Source organism: Zosterops lateralis, assembly GCF_965231275.1.
Source record: "Zosterops lateralis genome assembly, chromosome: 2".
Lineage (NCBI taxonomy): Eukaryota > Metazoa > Chordata > Aves > Passeriformes > Zosteropidae > Zosterops > Zosterops lateralis.
The window spans coordinates 49,761,226-49,771,886 of record NC_139763.1 but is presented as its reverse complement, the minus strand read 5'-3'; the positions used below and the strand labels follow the sequence as shown (position 1 = coordinate 49,771,886).

Here is a 10,661-nt window from a genome sequence, read left to right as displayed (position 1 = left end):
CACGCCTGTGCGGAACAAAGAGCCCACAGGATGGGGGAGGTATCCCAGGATACTGAACTGTACCTGTCCTGCAGCCGGTGTAAGGGCTGGCCAGGCCTAGTTGGGAGGAGGCTCCCGAGACACCGAGACCACCGCACTTAATTACGTTTTTTGTGAAGAAATATTTTCTAATATCTAAACCTTCCCTGACTTAATGAGATTTGTTCTTGATTTTGTATCAGAGCCGTAGGAGACTTAGAACAGTGACTTAGAAGGTTATCCCCTAAAGCTGTAGCCAGAGGAAATGGAGTGAAGGAGGGTTGTGCGATCCTGAGCTGTCTTGGGCAGCACGGAATCCCTGCTCACCTCCCGGGTGACACAAAGGACACAAGCGATGGTTCTTACAGTGCCGGGCAATGAAAGACAACGCAAACCCACCACTGAAAGTGAACAGGATTCATCCCTCTCTTCCCTCAAAGGTTTGCAATCTACAGGCCCACCTACATATCTGGGCTGTGTTAAGAAAGACATTTCAATGCGAGGGCATCTTTTACCTCAGGAGTTCTCCTCCACGTAACCAGTACATAGTTATACAGTTTTCTGCAATGCTCGGTTTAGTCTTTCCTTCACCACCAACGCAACTTCAAAAACGCGTCGTTTTCCTCGTTTTCCTCGCTTTGCGCCAAAACTCCCAGAATCAGCATGTTTTAAACCTACAAACGGCGGCTTTTGGCTGAATTAGCTCCTTTCAAGCCCAACAAAGCCTCTATTTGTGATTCCCATTCCCCTCACACTCCCAATCTGCATAATTACAGCCCTGACACCAGCAGGCTCTAATTACCGGGCCCAGGAGAGGCGCGGCGGATCCCGCCCGCGGCCGGGGCGGGGCACACGCGGTGGGGGCACTGGGGGAAGGCACTTTTCCTTAAACACCCGGGGCTCCGCTGCGAGTGGCCCCCGCCGCCCTCGCCCGGGGCTGGATGGCGGGGGCGCGGGGCGGCTCTTTGTTCCTGCCCAGTGCGTGTGCGCGTCGCCGGGGCTGTGGGAGTGGGAGGGGATCCCGCCCTCGCCGCCGTTAACGGGAGGCGCAGGAGCGGAGCGGGGCCGGGCACAGCCGCCCAGGGCCGGACCCCGGCGCTCCCGCCTCCCCCGGTGGCCGGGCGCTGCCCTCCGGCGGCGCGGCGGAGCAGGTGCCGGCGGCGGCGCGGGCCGGCAGGATGGAGGCTGCCTTGCTGAAGCCGGCGATGATGGCGGAGGTGAAGGGGAGCGGCGCCGGCTCCTCCGTCAGCGCCGAGCTGGAGGTGAAGAAGCTGCAGGAGCTGGTGCGGAAGCTGGAAAAGCAGAACGAGCAGCTCCGGAGCCGCGCCGCCGCCGCCGCGGTGGCCGCGGGCCCGCCCAGCCCGCACCTGCTGCTGGCCCCGCCGCCGGCCCCGGGCGGGCTGCGCCCCTCCAGCCCCCCCGCCGCGGGCTCCCCGTGCCCGCCCGGCCCGGGGCCCGCCCTGCTGTGCCCGCCGGAGCCCCTCGCCTACTTCAAGCCCTCGCCCGGGCCGCCGGCCGCTGGCGGCGCGCAGGAAGGCGGCGGCGGCCCGGGGGCGGCGGCCACGGTGCTGGACGAGGTGGCGGTGCTGGAGCTGGAGGACGGCTGCGGAGAGGACGAGGATACATGGTACATGCGGCTCGGCCCTGCCCTGCTCCCCGCCCCGGCCCGGCCCTGTCCCCCGGCCAGGCCTCCCGCAGCGCTCTCCCGGCTCTGATTAGCGTTAGCCCCCAGATCCACTTGATCTCCTTGCTTAGACGGAAATCTGCTTTCCCCCCCTTCTTAAAAAAAAAAATATATATATATTTTCTTTTAAATTTTTTTCCTCCCCCCTCCATCCCCCCCAAAGCGTGCCCAGGGAAGGGCCCGTGTTCGGAGCTCGGGTCGGGGTTTCACCGCCCGGCTCGCTCCGCGGGGAGCAGGGCTCGTTCTCTGCCCCGAGCAACAGCCTTCACATCTCAGCCTAGTTTCAGCCTCCTGTTTACATAAGGAATTAAAAATAGCGGAATTTCGTTCCGGGAAAGCCTTGATCTGAGCAGCGCTGCCTCCTCATCCTAAAATCTCTGCCGAATTGTCTCCCATCTTCAGGGATTTGTGAGGGCTTTTGTCTTTTAGACGTTGATCTAAATTGTGTATCTTACGCGCCCACGGATCTGCAAAAGGCACGGCAGGGTGCCAGTAAATGGAATAAATCAGAAATGAATAGCGGATGAATAAAGCAAAAAATAAAATCGATCTGGACGAATGGTTGTGCTCCCTTACAAACAGAGGGGGAGATTGCAAGGTAGAGATACAAGTAGATTGGTAAAGCTAGTGCCTCAAAACCTCTTCCAGCAGCGTGGGCGAGCATCGTACGGACAGTGCTGGCATACTATCTTGGCTGTGTAATCATGTGGAATGTCGTTGATCCTCAATTGTTTTGATCTGTCAATAGCAATATATAGATTACTTTTATTTAAATAGCAGTTTGAGAGTATCTGTGTAAGCTTCCATGTAGCTTTCTTTTTTATGTGGTTAGTTTTTGAATCACGCCAAAGTTAATGTCAGATAAGAATAAAATGCAATATAAAGAAGCTGAGATGTGTTCAAACAACCTTAATTTTGATAGAAGATAAAGTGTTCAAAAACGACTCTAAATGTCGGAAATGTTTCTGATTGTTGTATGTGCTTCATGGTACACAGCGCTGCTTCTGGAAATGGCTTTTGAAAATCATGTACAAATTGCTTGGAAATTTTTGTCAGTGTTGCTTCATTGTGCATGTGGTTGGTCTGTGCAGGGCTGGTTTGGGCTTGTCAGTCCAGACTTAAATCAAATTTTACATTGGTTCCGACTTCTAGCTTTCCTGTCATTAAGGAATATCTAATTTGTTTGATAATGTCTTGTTAAACATAATGCTTTCCTTGTTTACATTTTAGGGTGGTAGTCTGTCATAGTTGCATTATGTGCTGTGGTGAAATTTTCAATTTGATTTCTTCCTGGGAGCAATCCTAGATTTGGGCACCAAAATTTGCCTTTATGTCACACATGTATGTGTCTGCAGACAGAATTTCATGACAGGGATTTGTTAACAAATTTATTCCACTAGGAGTGAGTTGTTTTAACTGTTGAATGTTTTTAGTTCAAGGATAAATCATCATTGTCCATGAAAGGTCAGGCGTGTGATGCCAGTTGCTTGGGGCTTCTTTGTAATCTGTCTTTAAAGCAAACTGATATGTGGAAAGCCAAGGTCTTCAGTGCATATCCTAGTTGTTGATTAGTAATTTTACGCCTTAAATACCTTTAGTTTTTTGTGTTTTGATTGTCTTTTTTTTGGTTTTGTTGTTGTTTTTGGGTTTTTTAACTGGAGTTACAAAAAATCCCAAACCAGCCAACCCTGTGGAACTGCAGACAAGTCAAACTACTTTGTAGTGTTCAGCTTTTTACAAGAAGGTCTGATCACCAGTCAGATGTTTAGCTTTTGAAGCCCTTCTGCAGGTTATCAGGAAATCTGAAAGCTTTTCTTTCCATTGCTTTTTGTTTTTCTCAGTGTCATTTTTTAAATGTGTGGTCAGGCACTGCAGGAAGTCTGGGGAAAAGAGTCCTCTCCTCAGAGAATTCAATAGTTTGATCTCTGCTGGGATTGCCAAGAAAGAGAAGTAGCAATCACAGTGAGGATATTTGTTCCTTGTGAACTGGGTAGACAGTGCTGGTTGGCTTCAAAGGCAAAAAACTCCACAGAGCAGACACTGGAGAAGGGTTGCTCTGGTGGGACTTGGGTAGCTCTTGAGCCAAAACTATGAAAGTAAAAGGCTGCTGCTACCTGTTAGTGACCCCACCCTGAGGAGCAAAATCCTGTTTAGTTTTTGTTCTTGCCTTTCACTCCCCCTTTGTACAGGCCAGATCCCGTTACAGTCTGTGGAGTGTTTTTCTGGTGCCTTGAGAATCTGCCTCTGGGTGTCCGTAGCCCCATGTCTTGGAGGTGGTCAGGCCAGGGAGCTGTGTCAGTCTTGTCCAGCAGACAGGAATGGTTTGCTTCCTGGAAGATTTGTGCTCTTCCAGGTGAATCAGCATCTGTTGTGCCTGCTAATCTGCCAGGGCAACAACAGCAACCCACATCTCAGCCTCAAGGATTCTCCCATGAAATCTGTCTAAAAGTGTGGTTTCCTGAGGTGTAACTGATCAGTTGCCAACTCTTGTCTGAGAACAATGCACATACACTAGATCTTTTTGCATATGTGCTTTTTTTTTTCTTTTCTGCTGGTGTTGAATGCTGAAAATAGATTTTCAGCGTTTCTCATCAAATATCTTTCAATGGTTACAAATATGACTTGAACAACATCTGGTTCATCTGGGAGAAGATAAAATCAGATACTGAAATTATCTAAATCTCCAGTAAATATAAGTATAGGGAAAAGCAAGAGCGCCTTTGGTGTGTTACAGCAGCTAATATATTTGAACTGTGGACAGTGCTGAAATTCAGACAATGGTAGTGATTAGATGGAAGATTTTAATGTGGAATCTACTTGAACTTTGTTTGGACATGCCAGACCTGTAGAGTTGATACTTTGCCACGTATTTTTTTTGAGAAGGGAAGAAAGAAAACTAATGTAAAACTCTACTGCTTCAGGATGTATTTCTTTTTATTAGATACCCTCTTGCAGGACTTTGGATGTTATAAATCACCAATGATCTGATAGGAAAGTGAGCTACAAAAGCAAACTTTTCAGTATTGTGTATCTTGCTGATACTTCTGTGTGTTTTGGTTAAGGTTGTACGTCTTGCCTTCCAAGACTCACACTCCTCGAGAGAAATCGCTGAGTCCTCTGCAGTGGTGCAGGCGTGTTCTGGATCATCCAACTCCTGAGATAGAAGCTGCAAAACGTTCCCTATGCTTTAGATTGGAGCAAGGTAATCTTACTTTGTTAATTTTGTTGTTAGGAGGTTGGCATTTTTGGTCTGGTGTTTCACTCGTCTTGGGAGTTTTCACAGTTTAGCAGGCTTTACACATGGCAGATATGCAGTTTCTTCATATGTGTGCAAGTCTTCCTTCATTACATAAATGGTAACAAATATTTGAATTTTTTTGTTTCTGATCATGCAGTTTTTAAAGTGTTTGCCTCCTTTGTTACCCATTTTTTCTCCTGCACAACTTGTTGTTCTAACTTGTAAGTTTTCATCCACGGTTTAAAATAGAGGACCTCCTGGCGAGGAAATATTGATGCTAACTTTACTGTTGGTATATCTGTTGAGGCTTGAAAAAGGGTGCTTTTCACTTTTTGTAAAGTTAAAATTATCATGAGGCTATAAATCTTTAAAGGCATATTAGTCAACATCTAATACAGTGTCAAACTTTGACTTGACTTGACTTGACTTCAGTGCCGTTTTGTTGGCTTCTTGGTAGTCTCAAGTACTAGAATTCATGTGATGGCTGATCAGTGCTGGTGAATTTGTAGAGTTCTCTGTGTGCTCTAACTTTGGTTTTAAATAAATACCAGGCTTTTCTTACTTTATTACTGGCTGGGGTCTCATTAAGATTGTATTAAGTGTTGTTGAAGAAAGCGATTAGGGGAGGATATTAGGGTTTATTACTCACTAGGAAAGAAGAAGAAAATGAACAATACGGGAACATGACAGAAGAAGGAATAAAATTAATGACAGCATCAACATATGGCTGTATAAGTTAGCTACAGCTGTCATTAAGAGAGATGGAGCATGTTCCTGTATGCTTTGGAGGATATGAATAGCTGTGTATAAATCTTACCCAAAATCAGGCATTTAACTGAATCAGGCTCTGAAGGCATTAGCCTCTTTGACTGTAAAAGATGCCACAATGATTATTGATCTAGAAATATTTAGTTGAGCTTATTTGCCTCAAGTTACATGGGCAAGCTGTGGTTCCTATATTGGTGATCATCCCATCTAGTTTTAGGATGGACTTTGGCTTGTTAATTGGGTATCTGAGTTCAGGTGTCTGTAGGGTGAGCTGAGTATCATGTTTGACTATCAGTGGAGGTTTTGTGTGTGTAGTCAGAGGAATCAGGGAAGTTGCTCAGGTGGCAAGGTTTAGGTGTTGACTGTAGGATGAATTTAGTAGCTCTTTGGAGTCCACAGACAGTAATGAGTGTTTGGCACTCAACCCCGTGTACTCACCTGAAGGAACATCTCTGTGGAGTTGGGCATTCAGCAGTGGAGTGCGGTCTGGTGTAGAAGCTAGTTACCACACAGGTAACTAGTGCTCTTTGAGATGGCCTGTGACCCTGTTTTCTGTTCAGGACAGATGCAGACCTTCCAAAGGTCCTGTGCTTTTACTGTTCTTTAATGATACCTTGGCCTCACCAAGGGCCTCTCAGTGGGCAGGCACATCTGAGTATGGACAGTGGAGTCAAGCCTGTAATATCAGTGTAGAAACAAGCAAGAGGACTGCATGACCTATTTTTGCCCTTAAAATGATTAATTTAAATTGAAGAGGCAATAAAGGTTTCAAATTAAAATCTCTGTATGGTTATCAGTTCAGTCTCTCTCTGCAGAAGTCACAGCAAATGACATATGTCACTGAGTTACATTGACAGTGAGTTACTCTGATCCTTATGTTCTGCTGATGGCAATTGGCTCATGAGTTTCCTGAGCTCTGTAAAAAGTTTCTGAGAAAATACATGCCATAAATAAAACCTATTATGGGAGCAGTATGTTCAGGGAGGGAATAGACTTGTGTTTATACTGCAGCAATTTTTCAGTAAAATTGCTTTAATTAATAACTGATTAACACTTGTATTTCTACGTATTTTCTTTTAGGACCTGTACCTTTTAAATGATACATAATAAGCAAATATCATCCTTCTTAGTCTTAAATTTTTAGAAGTTGGCTTACCATATTTATTTATTCCTTAGTTTTTCAACCAGATGTGAGACTTGTATAAGAATCTAATAATTTGGTTTTTGAAATACAGCAAACTTTCTGTAACCTGACTTACCTGTGTTTTGTTTTGCAGTGCACTCAGTCAGTAATATACGTGTATAAATATGTACACATAATCCATCCAGATTTTATAAGTGACTCACTAAGTATGACATTCTTCTTTTCTGGTACTCGTTTCAGACTTCGTACTTGTAAATTGAATGATGTTTTCCCCTTTTAGCCATATGGCTTGCAAGGGCATTTTCAAGGTATTTTGAAATCTAGTTGTGCCTCTTCTGGTTGGCTCTGAATCAATGGTTAGCACTGAAGTACTTAAGAACTATTAAATGAGTAGTCAGAAAACATTTATAGTGTACCAAAGAGTGCTTTCTGAAATGACTTATCGGTAGAATTCGCTTAGTGCATGGTGCATTAGCCAAAAATTAAACCAGTTTAGTTGTTACAGCTCTTTAGACATCAGAGTGCACATGGAAATAAAAAGCAGTAAAAATTGATTTTTGACTGCAAAGTCAGCATAGCTGAATAAGTTCATGCAGAGAGAAGAGCTGTGAGCCAAATTTTTTTTTTTTGCTAGTCTTATTTTGAGCTGTAACTAATTCCTGTTCTCTTATTAAGATTTTTTATCCTGTCCTCATTTATTGCTGTTTGTGTGAATTTTTATTACTTTGCATCTTGATTTTCATAAAAGTTTAAATTTGTTTTCTGAAATAATCCAGTGTTAGGATATCCCATAACAAGGCTGAAAGTCTTGGGAGAGGCTTCTGCCAGCACAGTCCGAGGCAGTGAAATAGTCCAACAGCTACTTGGTCTTTCAGGCCAGAAAATCACTTGAAGGGTGATATTTTCTCTTCACTTTGCTGCACTCACTAGCCTGTTTCTTTTCTAGTGAAAATGATGGTTTTGAGTATTTCATGGAAGAAGTTAGGGATTCATCTTGGTATAAATCCTTGAGGTTTATTATAAGCACAGAAGTGGTCTCCAGTAGGTGGTTCTTCTGTGAACCGCTGTGAGAACTTGGGCAAGCTGCTCACCACTCCTCTGGTCTACCACTAAGTAGGTAAAGATTTTATAATGTTTAGCATGAACTAGGCTTATTAAAAACCCTGTTTCTGTGGATTAAACCTGCTGGCTTTAAGGAGAATGAAAGTTACATTTAACCTCCGATGATACAAACTTTGCTTGGAATCGTTCCTGTTTTCCATGAGTAATTACGGTGTTGAGGTAATGTTTGTTGTTTCATTTGTTTTATCTGTGTAGGCTGGACTGGATCACATCTTTCTTCTTACTTTTCATCAGTTATCTTTTGTTTGAAACCTTTCTGGTTTGTTATGCTTACAGCAGTCCTCTATATATTGTAGGGTCAATTGTCTGGCTGTTTGGATTTTAATCTTGTTGCGGATTTCATTTTTTTATGTTAATTGAAGTGAACAAGGCCACCTAACAGTCTTAATGGTGTGGTAGAGCCTCTTCTGTGTTTTCTTGGCAGTAATTGAGTGTGTTGGGATGTGAATTAAGTTCAGCAGAGAGATCAGGTAGTGAACTTCCTAGCTGATGCAGATGGCTATGACCCCTCTGAAACTCATGAGATGGTGGTGGCACACACCCTGGCTGAAGATATCCTGCCTAACTTCACTTCTGCAGAAAGCTCTTGAAGCAGGCAGGTGGATAAACTGAGTACTTAAGAGGCTTAGCAAGGAGTCAGTCTGTAGGAGCTCAGCTTTTATGCAGGGCTTCAAAGTGTAACTCATCCAATTCAGCCTTCCAGATAGAAAGCTCCTCTTTATTGGGAAATATGAAATACTGGCTAGAATCAGAATTTGGCTTGGATGAGTTCTTATTCATAAATACCTTTTCAGATGTTTAAGAACAGTAGGCAGCTGAAGTCTATAGGTTTTGCAATTGGCTGCAGTAGTTTATAGTTTAAAAGAGGTAAACTCTGTTTTCTTTCCTAAATGATTATTGTGCTTCAGGATGGATGCAGTTATGTCACTTGTGGATGACAAGGTATGTTGTGAAACAGATCCATTGCAGTTTGTTTCCATTGCTTATGATTCCACAAAACAAAAGATTCTTATTAGAGGAATTTTATTTGTTACTGGGCTGGATCCCAATGTTAAATATTAGTTAAGGTTGATATCCACATATACAATGTACCAAGAAAAAACTGGGATGAGACCAAACAAAATTGTTTATTTTGATAGTACTGTGTTCTTTTTACCTGTTAAGAAAAAAAAAAAAAATCTGGTGGGTTACAGCTGGTAGGGCTCAGGCAGAAGGCTTTACCTGGATGTGTAACTTGTGGTCTGTGCAGGAAGAGGCAGTGTTCCCTTCCCTCATGCTAACTCTATTCCACTTTCCACTAGTTCATAGCGAAATAATTTATTTTGAGTCTTTAAGATATGGAATACACTTCAACTGTTAAAAACCACTGTCATAGGGAGCTTCTGTGCTCTAGTCTGTTAACACCAGAAACAAACAGAAAAACTGTAAGTGAACAAAGATTATCTTGTATGCTTGAGCTGTATCCAGTGCTGAAACAAAGGCAAGGTGGATTTTTGTTTTTTTTTCCTAAAGTAGATTTATTAGGTTTAATTTTATTTGCTATTCATAGATGGATCAGATCTGTATGTTGCGATGCTCACAACTGGATTAATAAAATTTCATACAGCTTTCTTGCTCATATATAATACGGGCTAGTTCTGTGTAAAATGCTTTTGAGGCAGGAAGTAATAATGTGCAGAGGCTTACAGATGATTGTTGTTTCCATCATAAATAAAATATCTAAAGCTATAGAAGGAATGAAAAAAGTGGCATTGGAGGTTTGCTTCCTTTTTGTGTCTGTTTCTGATAATAATAAATAATCAACCATAGCTCTTATCTGCATCTTAGCACCTTTTGAGGAGTGACATCTTGGAGGCCAGGCTGTTTAGGCATCTTCAGATACAGTGCAAGCTTAGTGCTTGGAGTGCACCTATACATGCACAGCAGTTACGTCCTAATAGATTTCATTTATTTGAAGTGATTTGTTGTAACAGCTGCATAAGTACAAGCACTTCTTAGAGGTTTTGCGAATGCTGATATCTCTGGATTTTCTAGCACAGCTGCTGAGGATTTGTGTATTTCAATTTGGAAGAACTCAGGTTTGATACTCGACTTGCATTTCAAACAGAGTATTTCTCTCTGTCACTGTAACATTGCTACTCTGCAAGTGCTCTTGAAAATAGAAGTGTTTGGTTTAAAGCCCTTGTGGCAGCAAATGCACAGAAGATCAGACACTTTTGGTTAACTTCAGAGATATCTCTTGCCTTTTTACTGCAGCTCTTCAATATGATTTCTACTTTTTATTAAATTACACTGTACATACTATTTAAGAATTTAGTAATTTTGGGGATTGATTGTTATGCAGCTCAGGTATTTGCTTAGAATAGAGTTCTGGTTATCAATATACTTACAAGAGGAAGCTGAATTCTGAAGTATCTGTAAAAGTAGAGAGGTGGTGTTAGATCATGCCTCAGTTGAGGAGACACCCATCTCATTTTAGAGTTTGTTTTTTTTTTTAATCCATGCTGACTACTGAGGTGAGACTATCATCTCATGATGAGTGGTTAAACAGCTAGAAACACTGTTAAATTTCATGTGAGGATTTCAGTAGGTTTATTCTTATTTAAAATACCTTATACTCACAATGTAAATTCAAAGCCTGTAATGCAGTGTGTCTGAAAGCAATAAAAGTAGCATCAACACTGCTT

The 10,661-nt window shown here is 42.9% G+C and overlaps 1 protein-coding gene across 1 annotated transcript in view; it reads left to right on the top strand.

Annotated features, from left to right (window-relative positions):
- Positions 1-1,196: 1,196 nt before the first annotated feature.
- SLAIN1 (SLAIN motif family member 1) overlaps positions 1,197-10,661 on the top strand; it is a gene marked incomplete at its 5' end in the record, with an annotated part of 50,466 nt that continues 41,001 nt past the window's right edge. The window contains 2 exons of the mRNA XM_083881561.1: positions 1,197-1,645; positions 4,765-4,904. Of these exons, the coding sequence (XP_083737687.1) occupies positions 1,197-1,645; positions 4,765-4,904 (589 nt within the window). The remainder of the gene's footprint in view (positions 1,646-4,764; positions 4,905-10,661) is intronic.